This window comes from Falco peregrinus, chromosome 5, assembly GCF_023634155.1.
Source record: "Falco peregrinus isolate bFalPer1 chromosome 5, bFalPer1.pri, whole genome shotgun sequence".
Taxonomy (NCBI): Eukaryota; Metazoa; Chordata; class Aves; order Falconiformes; family Falconidae; genus Falco; species Falco peregrinus.
The window spans coordinates 64,596,641-64,612,218 of record NC_073725.1 but is presented as its reverse complement, the minus strand read 5'-3'; the positions used below and the strand labels follow the sequence as shown (position 1 = coordinate 64,612,218).

General features: G+C 52.2%; 1 protein-coding gene across 2 annotated transcripts in view; it reads right to left on the bottom strand.

Annotated features, from left to right (window-relative positions):
- AGAP3 (ArfGAP with GTPase domain, ankyrin repeat and PH domain 3) overlaps positions 1-15,578 on the bottom strand; it is a 148,306-nt gene that overhangs the window by 33,910 nt on the left and 98,818 nt on the right. For both annotated transcript variants that reach the window (XM_055803964.1, XM_005230913.3), the window contains exon 11: positions 14,072-14,240. In XM_055803964.1, coding sequence (XP_055659939.1) covers positions 14,072-14,240 — 169 coding nt within the window. The remainder of the gene's footprint in view (positions 1-14,071; positions 14,241-15,578) is intronic.

Here is a 15,578-nt window from a genome sequence, read left to right as displayed (position 1 = left end):
TGGGTACGGGGTGCGCCAGGTGACGGCAGCCCCCCAGAGCGATGCTCTGCCGTCTGACTGAAGCCTGAGGTCAGCGCCTCAAGTTGTATCGTGGCACGCTTACCCCGCACACTCCTGGAGAACACGACTGCTGCCCTGTGAGCCATGCCATGGCCATGGTCTGAAGGGCAAAAGGCAGAAGGGTTGAATATGCTGGAAGGCAGCTGTGGATGAAGGTGAAAACCAAAGAGAAACAGACAGAGCAGTCTGTTGCACACCAGAGAAGCTCTTTTGAGAAAACTCTAAAGTGTGTCTGTGATGCCCAACCTAGAAGTTCAGTGAACTGAGTGTTCACACCTCCCAAGCAGCAAGATGGACATACAAAGCAGAGGGATGGCTGAGCAGCTCTCCGAAAAAAGATGCACCAAGACAGAACAGGTTCTGGACACAAACCTCTGACAACTGGCAGGTCAAAACGAAGAACAGCATCCAGATTTCTGGCAAATGAAGCCCACAAGAAGAAGAGCAGGTCTGAAGCAAGAAGGTGCTGCCCTTCTCCCCATGCTTGTAAAGAACCCCAGCCACTGGGCAGGAGGTGAAACCTCATTTTCGTGGCTTGGTGACAGCTTCTGTGGCTCCTAGGAACAGTGGGAGCGTGCCACTCTGCTCCCAAGCACAATTCCTGGCTCACCAGCTCCACGGAGGAGTCATGCTCTGACAAGGGGAGCATGAGCCCTTTGGAAACCAAGCGATAGATGAAGCTACTTAATATGCTCAAGGTAGGTGGGTCATCAGCTCTCTGGGAATGAGAATGGTAGTGTCTTTCCAAACATCTGCAAAGTCACCGGTGAAGCTGAAAATGATACAATGGTAATGGTGGTCTTGTATGACCGAACAGGCTACCAGTACTTCCACGTAATGGTTCAAGTGCAGATAAAATAGCCCTCAGATGCAATGAGGACAGACCGTGGAGGGATGTGGACCGGCAGGCGAGGAGCTGCTGTGGACTGTGTACAAACTGTGAGTTTCTGCAAGGGGTTTCACCTGCGTTGTTCCTTGTTGCTCTGTCTCACAGAGATTCCCACATCTCTCCTCTCTTGGCTGGTGCACGCACAATCCAATCTGCACAACTCTGTAACAGCTCCGCACACTCATGCCGAGCACAGGATCTCCCAGAGGAGCAGCTCAGTATGCCTTTCCAACCCACAACCAACAGACCAGCCCTTTCCGCCGATGCGCCACAGCATGCCCCAATTCAGAGCTGGTACTGGTACACACCTTCGTCACTCCAGAGAAATCTCAAACACCCCAGTGTACCTGATTTCACCCCTAGAAGAAAGCACTTCCTTCCTCCCACAAGGACAGACTCATTCTGGAAAAATCACTCCACTGCCTACCTACAAGCTGGAGTGAGTCAGCTGGCTGCCTAAAGGCAGACAAAACCACGGTAAAACCTAAGGACGCAATACGTTGCAAGACCATAAATACTACTGTTGTCACAAAATCAGGGTTCAGCCCTATGAGCTCCTCAGATTATTTCACATTCATCCTTCGGCTGTTTGCCATCACTATCACCACCGAGACCTGGCACATCCTGATAACACTGTGTGACTGTGGCCTTGCTCAGAACTTAGGAAGCACAACAACAGTGCTGTGCTTTGCCCCTGGGATCCGCAGGGAGGACGTGGCAGTGTCAGGGCTGCTGTGCCCCTCTGGGAAGCAGGAACGCTGTGCATAGCCGTCTTGTTGGGCATACGAAAAAACTGAGAGACCACGAGAGGCAGTTTGCCAGTCACCCCAGGAGTCCCTAACAAAACCAAAGAGACAACCTGAGTCTTCGAGTTGTCACAGACCTGCATAACCCTGGAGCCTGAGAGCTGACAAGGTGGCAGTAGGATGGCCAGCCTTCGGAGACACGGCTGGCAAGCACCTCGCTCCTGGGTCTGCCATCTACTAGCACATCCACAGAGACCCTGTGGCATTTATCAAAAGCTGAGGATGAGCCAAAGTTCCGTAAAACACACAGAACATTAACACTTTTACGGTGTATGGAATACTGTAAATCACTAAAGATGTTACAGGCAACTGGGTCCCTTGAGCAGGGAGAGGGCACTCATCCTGGAATCACCAGTTTGCCAGTCAGAGGTGGTGCAGGAACAGCCAACGCTGACTGACCCACAACCACAGGTAACACCTTGGCAAACTGAGGGTTTAACCCTACGTTAGCCAACCCTGCCATGGGAGTCACTGGGAGAGGTCCTGTGCTCCGAACGGGCCCACATCTGTGATTCACAGGGGCATGCAGGACTGGGATCAAGTGGACAGTGCCGCCTACGCTCCACCTGGGCACACGGCCGAGGGAGCCATGGCCAGGTGGCACAGCCTCCAAGTCAAGTCTGCAGCGGTGCTGAGCTCAGGCCAGGCCGGGGCCTTTGGTTCATGTGTCTGAGTGGCCTCTGAGTGCACAAAATGGATGCCTTTCAGGTGAAACTAAACAAGAACACCTGCTACAGCACTGCGCCCAACATGCTCCAACCACTGCTGCACACCCAGGTGCCCAGACCAGGCTGGAACTGCACTGGGCTATGCTCCCTGCGCCCCCGGCAATGGGTACGGTGCAGCTAGCACATCTTCACCCATGCTGCCCGAAAAGTCCCATCCCCTACAGTGTACTCCCCTACAGTGGAGACACAGCTCAGCACGGTACGATCACGCCAACCAGCAGCACTACACAAGCACCACCTCACCAAGGCACGAAGGAGATCGTGGCACAGGCCAGCACTCGCACATCTCCTGCCCACATGAAGGGTGGAGGGCTGGAGATGAATTGGCAGACTGGGGGCCAGCATACACCTGAAGATAATGGGGATGATGATGAGGAGCGAGGTGGTCTGTTAACCTTCAAGACCTCCAAAAAATTTCTTGCAGGATCAACGTGCCCTAAAGAACAATGCAGAAGGCAGCAGGAAAAGCAGGGGCAGCCCAAAGCTAAGGAACTGAGCATTTCCTTTGGGGACAGGGGATCTAATCCATACACCACTGCAAAATTCCCCGAACAGCCAGAAGTTCAAGATACTTACACCAACACTCGTCAAAACCAGCCACTAATCATGTGTTCCTCCTGCTCCAAGTGCCCAGGTGGAGACTGAGGACTAACAAACAGGAGCTCACTGTTCACAGCTATACTTTAAAGGTGAAAAAACAGTTAAGTTCTTGGGAAAGAAAAAGCAATTCTTGGGCTTTAAACTGGGGGCACATCCTTAGCAGACGCTTTTGACAATTTTGGCTTTATCTTCTCTTTGCCTCAGTCTTCCTTCTATAGAAATAAATAATTGCTGAGAGAATGGAGTTACAAGGCTTGGAAACATGAAATTCATCCTAATTCTAGCATAAGCCTAGCAAATAAAACCTGAAGCTGATGCAGCATCTCTCAGTCCTTCAGGCTTCTGCCTGAAGTTCTGCAAGAACTGGGTGCCAAGGTTTGCTGGAACTGTCCTGCCTCAGGTCATCCCTTCAAGTTCCCAATGCACTCCTCTCCCCTGTGAGGTCCTGACAATTTCTAGCTTCTACCCAGTGCAAGTCCTTGAATGCAATGGCTCCCAGCCTCCCATTTGGATTCATTCCTCCTACTTCAAGCAGCCAGATAAACATTCGTAAGATGTTACCATATGAATGTTATAGTGAATTTATAATAGTTGTAATATACATATGAATTTGCAGTATTTTATACATGATTCATGATGCAAAATATTAATTACAGATAAATTTTACTAAATATCTGATCTCTGCTTCATCTTCAGACTACAAACAACCCTTTAACATATTATTGGGAAGGATAAAAGTCCCGCACCAGCAAACACTGAACACAGACCCGCACCCTCTTCCGTTCAGATTTGGCGTCCCCCCCATCCCAGTTCTTGGCCCTTGGCTGAACAGCAGCAACTAACATTGAACTTTTCCAGGTGGACTCAACAGAAAGCAAAGGGAGCTAGCCAAAATCCTGGCGCGCGGTGGTTTAACATCTGGCTCCCAGCCAGCAGCATGTGGCCCCACTCAGAGAGACATCAGGAGGTGATGGGAGCCCAGCTGGAAGCGGATCTCTCGGCCCTGTGCATGCACCCTGGCCACTTTGGAAGATGCTGCTGCTGCCATTGTCTGCAGAACTGCTTGCCACCAAGGGAGCTGTGGTAGCCAGGAAAAGCAAGCTGGAAGCCTCTGTTTATATTGAACTGCACTGCACTGAAGCTGAATGGGCACAAGCTGGCAGCCCGTTCCAACCTTTCCATCAAAGCTGACAATAGAAAACTGAGTGTCCCCGGGTATTTAACTGACTTAACACAAGGTGCCAGGCAAAGCCTGTCTACATCCTCAGACTGAGCAAAGTGACAAGGATCACCGAAAGATGAAGCAGAAGCTGCCCATTTCCATAGACAACGAGACCCTGCAGTAGCACGTCTGAAGGGAGGGAAGAAGCGTATCCACATCTGGCACTGAAACAGCTGTGCAGGGGTATTGCACCAGCCCTGGTCCTGAGCAGGTCCACTGGCTGATGGGGCAGGAATGGAAAGACTGCTCTGGTTTTCTTTCTAACTAGTTCACAGGCACCAAAACGACAAGAGGATTCCTGCCCCAGAGTAGGAAATACTGAAACCGAGAGGTAGCCACAGATTTTAAGAGCAGGTCCTATGCACCATGCAGGGAACAGACCAGCCACGGGATTTTGGCCAAACGATGGGAGCAGCAAGTTCGTTTTAAAGACACCATACCTTGACCAGCTGGCTTTCCCCGCAGTGTGTGAGCACATGTGTACACTGGGGATGGTCTTGGTAATCCTGGAAACCTGCCACAGCAAGGTAAGATGCACTGCTCCTGCACCCACAGGCTATTTGCAGGGTGGGGAAGGCAACTTTGTTCCACAAGTGAGAGCTGAGCTTTTCCTCCTCTACCTAAATATCCATTCTTTCACAGGAGATCAATGACCCTGCTCTGACCTGAAAGAACACATTAAGCAGCCACAACCAGGAGAAAGGCAGAGGATGATCCCACCAGCCTCCTGTCTGCCATGACCTGCGTCACCCTGCTCTCTGCTGCCTCTTCTTCCCTCAATGTCATTGTCCCCCATGGCGAGCAGCGGTATGCCAGAGAAACAGGTTTTCCCTTTTCTTTGTTAATTCTTCCCTCATTACATTTGAAATTCCACAATCAGTGTGCACTGTAATTGTCGAATTTGATGCTAATGATTAATGAATTAAACATGGATCCATCAATTAGTCCTCGGAGAATAATTCTGCATAAAGCAGCGGATAATGTAATTACAGTAACAAAGATAATGAGATGTTAACATCGACGGAGCCCGACGTGACATGATCACAGCAGGCTCAGCAACCCCGGCCTGGGGGAGCCAATCCCTCACTCTGCAGAGGCAGAGCATCGGGGGGCAGCGCACATGCACCGGGCCAGGCAGAGGGGGGGCCCGCTGCCGCAATCTCCCCCAGCACCGCTGGCCAGGCAGCACCGGCACCAGCACGACGCTCTCCTCCTGCCGGCCTGGTGCAAACACACTCCGGGGCTACCTGCTCCAGGAACAACAGCCAAGTGTGCTGCTAGTCATCAGCACGAGCCCAGCAAAAATCCTGCAGCCACCTGGAAGCCCAGCACCACCTCCAGCCCAGGCTGGGGTCCCAGGTGCTTTGTGGTGCGGCCGAGGCCAGCACAGGCTCTCCACCACCCCAGCCGGCACAACAGCCAAGGGGCATGGGCAGCTGCCTGGGCACCGCACACTGAGGGCTCTCCTGCCTGTGCCCGAGGAGCATGGCCAGCAGCTCTAGCCAGCGGCGCTGTGCATCAATGCAGGCGCTCACAGCTCAGCCAGGGACGGCTGGACCCTCCTCACTTCAGAGCAAATGTGAGCATCAGACAAGACCAGGCAGTGCCTCCACCACCACCACAGACACGCTGAAGAAAATGCTCTTCTTTGGCTACAGAGGTAACCCTGTAGCAGGAGAAGGGCTCCCACGCAGCCTGCCCTGACACGTGTCACACCATGTGGACTGCTCAGGGCCAAGGCAACCAAGCAGCCTCAGCCCCTTCCAACTCTTGCCCCACATGGAAGACTCTAGTGCTTAAGCTCCCATGTCAGCACTGAGACCAACTCGGCTCCTTCTGCTTGTCCTCCTCTGCAACAGAGACTCCGGGGCAGCCCTCCCGCATGGCTTGGCACAAATCCCTCAGGAGGCTTGTGGTCCTCAGCAAGCTGCCGAGCCACCACCGAGACAGGCACAGCTTTCTCCTCCAACCTCCTCCCCTAAGGCCGTGCTCTGGCTCTCCCACTCTGTGCTTCAGTCCCACCCCTGAGCCACCCAGGCTGGCTCCTGTGCAGCGCTGGCCAGAAACCCTCGCTGGGACGGCTGCCTTAGGCTCAGTGCTGCTGGCTGAGGTAGAGCATCTGCACTGCTCCTGCCTGTGAGATCAGCCAGCCTTCTGCTGTCAGCTATGCCTCCGTGTAGCTGCTCACAACCACACAATCTCAGCAATCTGCTGATTTCTCCTTACACTTCAGCTTCAGGTTTTCCAGCGTTCAGCTGCTTGGCTTCCTTTTACATTGCTCAGCCGCAATGCAGTGTCAAGGAATAGACTCGTGTGCTCTGTGCGTGGCCACGTTAAGTGTGCATGTCAGTACGTGCACAGGCATCACATACCACATTTTCAGGCAATATGCTTCACGCCCTTTCCCCCTGTGTTGACTGCTTTGCAGCCAGTCCCTACAAACCTCTGCAAAGCAAGACTCAGGGCTATAGCTGCGCCAAGACTGGTCCCTCACACTGATTGACATTGTCTCTGTATTTTTCTTGTCCTACCATCTGTCCTCCCTCACTGAAAAAATTCCTTTTCATCCAGTCTACACTGAGTAAGAGCTGCCCTCATTCTTCAAGCCAGAAACAAACACCAAGCAAGACACAGATGGGGCAAAGAAGCAGAAAGGGTGAGCACGCTGAACTACAGCAAAGATACAGCTGGGGAGCCCTGAAGAAGAGTGCAACAGAAGTGATATTCCAGTGGGATAAGGGCCTGCAGGGATCTGAAGGAGACACCTGAACCAGCACTGCCACACATGCAGTGAAAACATCTCCAGGCTCCATACTCACAGCCAATTTACACCCAGAAAGCAGCACCCTTAAGCTCTGGTAGCGAGATCTGCACATCCCTTCCCTGCCCTCTCCAACCCAACCACCACGTGGGTTTGCCCGCGCAGGAGATGCTGCAAGGTGCTGCTCACAGCCTGGCCAACGAGGGACCCATGCCACCTTGTGAAGCGACATGCCCAGAGCTCACCTGGGGCACTGCTGGGCACCTCTGCTCCAGCTGTGGTCCGCAGAAGCTGCCCATGCCTGGAGCGCCCAGCATGTGGCCCTGCCCTGCTCCAGTCCCAAAACCCAGGATAATGCAGGCGTTTCATCACTGGACCACAGCCAGCACTCCCACCTGACCAGAGATTCACAAGACCAAGAAGTGACTGCCAAGAACTCTTTCTCAGCTTTCCCCAAAGGCCAGTACCCACTTGTGCTCTTCCTTTGAGACTTTAGGGGTCTCCACAGTTCCTGTCGCTTGTGGAGAATTTCTACTAGTGGTTTCAAAAGTCCTTTATCAAGTATCACTGTCCTTTTAGGACACATCTGACCCAGCAACTCAGATGCAGGGATGCTTTGAGTAACCTGTGTGCTTTTGGTGGTCTCATTTCCAGTTGTGGAAAATTAGGCAGACAGACACGCACAGATGGATTCTTCCCAGTCTCTGGGAGTCTTTGACACAAACAGGGTAAGTATACGTCCCTATTTCTATGCAGCCTGATTTGCAGCATGAATAACTGCTTCTCCTGGCACCTGGTGCTGCTGCAGTATCAGCTCTGGGGAATGAGAGCACCAGGATGCATCTTCCGTGCTCGGGCTGCCCATCACCAGTGTCCCAGCAGTGCTGAGGAGGAGGCAAAGCGAGCAAGGGATGGAGCTGCTGGTGGGAGAGGCAGGCAGGCAGAACAGCTGGGAGCAGGAAGAAGCAAGCAGAAGAGGAGAGCACAGGCAGAACAGCGGAGGTCAGGAATAAAGGAGCCACATCCACCAGCTGTTGGAACAAGTGCCTTATTCCTACATCCCAGTGCACATCTTCCCAGCCAGCGGAGCCTCCCGCCTCCCACGCGGGCGGCTGCTCAGAGAGCAGTGGTGTCCAGCTGCCCCAGCCCCTCGCCAGGGCGAGGGTCCAAACCTGCCACGGGACAGAGAGCAAGTCTGCTCTTTGAGGAAGGGCAGTCTTCTAGCTGTGTTCAAAAAGGTATTAAAGGGAAAAAACCTGCATCTTTTAAATAAAGTTAAGAAAACAAAACTTGGAAAATGCCAAGACTGCATCTGTCAGGACAGTTGTAGCATGAGCCACATGCGTACACGCTGCAATGCAGCCCAAGGGGTTGGGTGTTCCACAGACACTGGGCACCGGCCAGGCAGGGACCCCCTGGGGGCCACGGGGCAGGACAGCCCACCCGGGCTGGGGAGGAAGGGAGAAGGGGCTGGCGGGACGGGGACATGCGTGTCCATCGGCTTCAGGTGAGTTTGGCAGGTGCCGACCAGCACACACTAGGGAGGATTTCTCCCCAGGTGGACCCCAGGTAGTGCCCATTTTACACAGAGCCTTTAGGCAGCACCAGGAGCTGCCCGCCTGCTTTGGGGTACCCTCCTCACATCTCAGGGTGCAGCTGACCACAAGTGCCAGTGCCTCCTTCTCTGTTTTGACTAGATACCTCCATGCAATACACCCTGAATTTTCCAGCCTAGTTCATCTCACCTCAACAAGAAGGAAGACTTACCATAAAATAAAGGTTCACTAAGCCGTGCTAAACCATCTGACTTTTCAAGTTCAGAAAGAAATTGTTACAGAGAGTAAAAACACATAATGCTGTCTTAGTGTCCGTCAGCCAGACCACTTCATGTCTGCACCCCCATCTAGCTCTGAAAGCTGGGGTTCAGCATCCGCATGGCCACCCCCTCCATCAGAGAGCTAACTAATCCATATGCTGAAGCAGGCAGCCAGCCCTCTCTGCCGCAGCGTGCTTCCCCGGGTAACCTTAAGCTGTCCCTGGTGTCTCTCTCCTTCTGCCAGGCCCACCTGCGCTCCCGTTTCATGCCAGTGCAGTACCGATGGCTTATTGAGGCACCAGTGCCTTTGCTCCTCAAAGCACTTCTTGGACTGTTTTTTGTATTAAGAGTAACACTTTACAAATCATAAGAAGCATTTACTCTCTTTATACCTATATCATGTATCGCTTATAACTTTAACGTATTCTTAGCCTTCATGCACATCAGTCACAATATATTCTCCTCTAAGCGATGAGATGTTTTGTTCAGGTGTGCTCATGAAGGCAAGTTCCTCCCCTCCACGCTTGCAGCTTTCCAGTGTTACATTCCCCTTCCTCCCCGCGTCTCCCAAGGTGAGGCCGCTCCTTTTCCTGATGTAGGATGCTTGGCCCAAAGAAGTTTTGTGACCACGACTGCAGAAGATGCAGCACGTACATGCAACACCTTCCTGCCCCGGGCAAAGGAGTGGTGGCTTGAACAGACAAATGACTTCATCACGGTCCTGACCACATCTGTTCCACTAAAGGAATTCTTCTGTAGTGGACACAAAAGCCATCAGAGCCCTCACTTAAAAGCCTGTGTCAGCCTGGGGTAGTGTGTGGGACAGCAGCATGGGCTGGGGTGGACCCCTCTCGTGGCCTGCGGGGTGCAGGCTGGCCCCTGACCTGTGCCAGCTACAGGGCTGCACTGTTTGCACAAGGTTTGCTGCTCCAGCAGGGGAGGCCAGCCTGCAGCCATGCCCTGGCCACCTGCCAGACAGGTCCCTCTGGAGACCACTGAACACCATCCCTTGGTCAAGACCCCGTGGCACAACTGAGCTTTTGCCTACACACAGTAACTCGCTCTCCTCAAAAGCTGCACCCAATCTGTGTGCCAGCCTGCACTGCTCCTGAGGCCATTCTCCAGGAGAATCCTTGCCATAAGCCAGAACCATGTCAGGAATGCCCAAAGGCTCTGCAGCCAGCATGGCTGAACCATAATGTCAGACATCAAGTGGTTCCGTGGTAGTCCGCAACAAGTGTCCAAAGAAAACCCAGGGGACAAGAAGGTGGCAGGAAAGAGCCACGGAAATACGCGGGCATATGAGGAAGGCTTCTGGAAGGCATACCCAAAATGTTCCTGGACAAGCTCTCCTTGGCTGGCATTTCCCAGGTGTCCTCTTGGTCTTCCTGGACACGAACAGTGAGCATGATGGACAACCAGCAAATCCTGCGCCAAGACCCAGATGAAGAACACGACACTCGAGCCCATGGAGGTGCAGGCGTGGGGCTTCGCTTCCCTGGCCGGTCCACTGGGTCAGGCACCCCGCACCCCACGCTGCCCACTGCTAGCAACACGGGCCAGGAGTGCGAGTGGGCAGAGATGACATGGCCAGCCGCCTGCCCTTTAGGATCTCTTGATGCTGAAGGGCTTGATTTAGGGCTCAGACACGTATGTTGTACTAATGCTATTGCATTTAGTTAGCTCTAAACCTGTTCACAGAACCTGGGCTTGATCTCAGCTACTCTTCCATCTCCAGACAGTCTCTTTACCAGTAAAATTCCATGCAAGAATAAATGTTAGGAGGACATTACAGTTGGAAAGTGAAGAAAAGCAGAGATTGCTCTGCCAGGAGCCCTTGACAGTCCAGGTGGAGATTAGGTGCTTTCAAGTAACCAACTTCCAAAACTTTGATCAAATCCCAATATATTTTTCAAGGGACAAAGAAAAAAGAAAGCTTCTAATTGAGGACAAACCTTCTGCTTTCAGACAATTTCTGCACCAAATCTCTGAAGTTTTACAGCTCTTGGAGACAAATTTTCAGCATTGACAAAACGAATACAGAGTCCCAGCACAGCTGAGGCTGGCTGGGACCTCGAGATTGTCCTGTCCACCCCTGCTCAAGTGGGGCCACCCACAGCCAACTGCCCCAGGCTGCGTCAGGACAGTTTTTGATTACCCCTCAGGAGGGAGACCACACAGCCTCCCTGGGCACGTACAACATCACATCTGCATGTACGTTCCACAAAAGGTAAGCCTTAGGTGGACATAAGGCAGCTGCAAAGCCTGACAAGGTTCTGTGCCTCTGAGAACAGGGTTTACAATGGAAACACATGCAATCTAAAATAAAACCAACTCTGACTACAGTAAAGTTGCGTTTTTTAAAGGTTTAAGTACCGGGGTACAATCATCCATTGAGCTCAGAGTCCCACAGGTTTCACAAATGTAAGTTCCTTCCCCGTTCTTACTTTATTTAGCTCCAGCCTGTACTGCCTGTACCTACTTTGGGGGTTATTTTGAATCATCACCGGAGTGCTGCATACATGTATTTTAACCAAATACAGGGCACTCTGAGATATTTCATCTTTTTTTTCTCCTCCTCCCCTTTATCTACTACTTCTTTTCCTGACCCTGGGTAAGGACTGTGCACATAGTGGACATTAGTTAGCACACTCACCTTGGCGGAACTCGGGTCAGTAAAAAACCATGGACCACCTGTTTTGAACTCTAAACACAGGCCGTGTAGTTTTACCCAGACACTCCTGGTGTAAGACAGCAATCCTTCAGGTCTCCAGAGCTCCTGTCCTCTGAAGATTAACTTGTGCACTGTTAGACGCAACTTGTGCACTGTGCAGATTTTGAGGTACTCCCTCTCCAGCTGCCCAAAAGCACGTGTTAGATGAGAGATGGCCAGCAGACCCCAGCAACAGTCCCGTCCCTAGCCCCAAAGGCAGCAAAACTGCCAAGTCCCTGCTAATTTGAAGCAGGGCAGATGCTTTACCAACCCCAAATCCAGTACTCTGCATTACACAGGGATATGAATGAGACACCTCAGAGGATTTTTTATCATGTCAGTGCACTTACCGTGACGACTGCATCGTCAGCTGCAATCAGTCTCGGAGGCATCTGAGCGAGTTGAAAAAATTCCTCAGAAAACATCTTACCATTTGTGTACCAGGAGAAAAAACCTTTCTGACCAGTGCAGACAACCACCCAAAGCCAAGACACATAAAATCTTGGTTGCTGTCTTAACACTGAGCCCCATGCTGATGCATGTGCTGTGGGTAGCACAGTAGCACTATTCTGCTCAGGGCTCCCAAGAGAAGATGCTGGACAGGGGGGTCTCAAATTCACAGATTTCTACACGAGAAAAGACTGTCGTATCCTCCAGTCTGGTCTCCTACACACATGTATGTGGTGACGCACACGTGAGCAGGATTAAACCATATCTTGTAGAAAGATAACTAATCTCATTTTAAAGGCTTCAAGCAGTGCTAAGTCCACTACCTCTCCAGATACACTATTATAACATTTAATTACCCTCCCTGCTAGGAAACTCCATCTCCTCTCAAGTATAAATTGCTCTAACTTCAGGCTCCATGCACTGCGTCTCCTCAAGCTTTGTGAACCAGACTGAAAGTCCTTGCACAGCGCTCACTTCTAGGTGCTGCTTTTCCAAGCAGCAGTAATCAGTAATCAAGTCACATCTCAATCTGCTCTTGTGAGCCCAACAGGACTGAGATGACTGTTGAAAGCCGGATACAGGGTTATGCGAGCATTTGGTTTGACACTGGCACAAGCCTTTCTGTGGTTTGCTTTTGAATTCTTCCTAGAGCTCTGATAACCTTCTCCGGGAGCTCAGACAAAGCACCCTAGAAGTGCATGCCTGTGAAGTGCCTCTGTCCAGGGGCAGGAATTGCTACACACTGGGGTGGGCCTGCTGGGGGGCACAGCGGGGGCGGGGAAATGACAGTGTGCGGCGGAGAGCTGCAGCAGAGCACCGGCAGAGTTCCGCATCCTTGGTCAAAAAAGACAGCAGTTGCAATCATTCGCTGGCAGTTTATCTGGTCTGCAGGGTGACTCTACAGAAACAGCGGCTTGGGTTCAAAAGGCTGATTATTTCACACTTGATACCATGCGAACACAGCGATGTCAGCATGCTGTGTTCCCCATGTCATCTGTGACGCTGAGGACCCCAGCCAGCTCCTGGCGTCTGCTCCAGCTGCACCCCATCTCACAAGTCCTCAGCTCCAGAAAGCTGTGAAGCATGGTGCCGACAACACCCTGACGGCAGGACACAACCCGGATGCACAGCAGGACTGAACAGAAACAAGGACATACGTGGCCACCCAAGCTCACCCTCGGTGGCACAGCACACAGTACCAGGTTACGAAGGGTTTCTCTTAGCAGCAGCAGTATCAGCACTCCCTTGTGTTCCTGTAGAGTGCAGAGGTACCCATACCCTGCTGGACCAGGCTGCTGCCAACAGCTGCCTGGGAAGAATGCGTGTGGAAACTGCCCACCCTGGCCAAGGATACCAGCCCTGAGGACAAAGTAGAGGCATGTCAGTGCCCTGGGAAACAGGCAGGAAAACCCGGAGTTCAACAGTTCCCCTGGGCAGGGCAAAATACCTCCCGTGGCAGGAGAAGCAGTAAGCGGTGTGGCATGAACCCCTGAGAAACCAGAGAGCCTCCCAACCCCACCTCCTCTCACCAGTCTCTGCGGCAGCTATGCCGCTTGAACGTGCACACAGAAAAATAATAATTACAAAACAAGCCCCTCACATTAGTGTTTCTCCAGGGGAAAGCAAGTAGGAAAAAGAGGGCCACGGAAAAGGAAAGAAACAGAAGACAACTTTCCAGGGATCAAAGGACATCCTTGGTTGAGATTTCTTTTGGTTTACGGAGGAACAGCTTCCCCCACGCAGGGCAGCTCATTGGACCCGACTGTTTCCTCTCAGGGAGTTCACATCACTAGGTAAAGCCCTTCAACTCTTTCTTCTGTCCTGGACACTAACCAGCATAAAATCCCAACAGGAGCTTACCTGAGACACACAGAGAAATGCCAACACCCACCAAAGGCGCTCTCAAGAGTGGTGAAAGCAAGAAACTTCAGAACAGCTTTTGCTGCCAGCTCAGCGAAGCAAGGCACTGCTGATGCACCCGAGGGAAGGACGGCCGCCAGATCTGTGCACCCACAGCACCCCTTACCTGTGCCTCCCGTCAGCTGCGTGCTGCTCCTCTCCTTCACAAGCCCGTTGGCTTTGGGGCTAGCGCTGGGTGCTGCTGCTGTTGTTGCCCTGGGTAGCCGCTTGCCCGGTACCTTCACTGTAGTTCTCAGCAGATCGATTTCCTTCCCATGGATGTTCTGCATGTAATCCTACAGCAGAGAGGCAGAGTGGTTCAGGATCAGCCCTGCCCCAGCCCAGCCCTCTCAGCTCTCCTCTCAGCCCCATAACCTAAACTGAAATCCAGATGCATTCATCCACGTGGTAACTGGTTAACAGACATAGGGTCAGCCAGCAACTGGGAGGTGAGCTGGGAGCTCACCACATGCTGGTTTCTCTTGCACTATACTGAAGTCCCAAGTCAGATGGGCTAGAGAGTGCAGATGAGGAGGAAAATTCCAGACCCTCCGACTTCCCCCATGTCCACAGCCAACTGTTTTCTGACAACACGCATGCAGAGCCTTGACTCCAACCTGCCTTCTTCCCATGACTAGCTGGTGCCTGAGAACTGGCTCCGGAGAAGTGCCAGGTCTCACTTTCAGTGCCCAGAACTAGTCAGCTCTGATATGAATAGCATCGGGATGTTGCCATGGACAGTCAGATGCCACGACAAGCCCATGTGTGAAAGCCTGGCTGGGGATCAGAGATTAGATGGAGCAAAAGAGCACTTAGGTGGCAGACAGTTCTTCTTCCCTGTCATCCGTTGTCTTTTTAATCACAGCACTCAGCTGTAAGAGCTAATAATATAATATAGTACACAGTGTAAGTAATTGGATACCTGGAAATTCCCTCTTGGGTCACACCCAGGGTAACTCAAGCCCAAACCAACACAGCTCAGGGTAAGTCCCTTGTATATCCACCTGCGTAGCTTTACATTACTCAAAACTTGGTGCTTCCACCATTTCTTCTGGTAGACTACTGTACAACCAAAAATTCCACATGTGGACTGTTAATATCACTCTGCTCTGTCTATTAACAGCATCTCAACTTTCAGTCAAAATAAGGCTTCAGCCCTCCACGTCTCCTGAGAGCTGCATCCTTTCCCATGTATTCTGCCCCTTCCCTGCTCCACAGGGCACTGTAGCTCTCCCCTAACCCCCTCGCACACGGCTGGCTCCTCCTTGGGCTCCTGCCCCCAGGAGGTGACTGATCCATGTGATCTCCAGAGACACATGGAAGGGAACTGCCCTGCCCTGCCGGTGGCCAGACCTCAAGGGAGGGGTGATCGAAAGCTGAGCTAGAGACCCTGGGAGGCATCAAGATGTGGGTGCATCCCCCCGGCTCTCTGCGCTGGGGGTGTGCACTACTATGGGGAGAGGAATGGCAGAAACCATCCAGGCTGAGACCATGGCTGCTGCAGGGAGGCTTGGGCTCGCTCCAGTTCACAAGGAGGTCACCAAAAAGATTAACTCAGAGCTGGTTCCCGTCTGCTTCCATATCCAAGAAGATAAAGACAAGAACAAGATCAGTTTAAGAGCAAAGAGCAACCA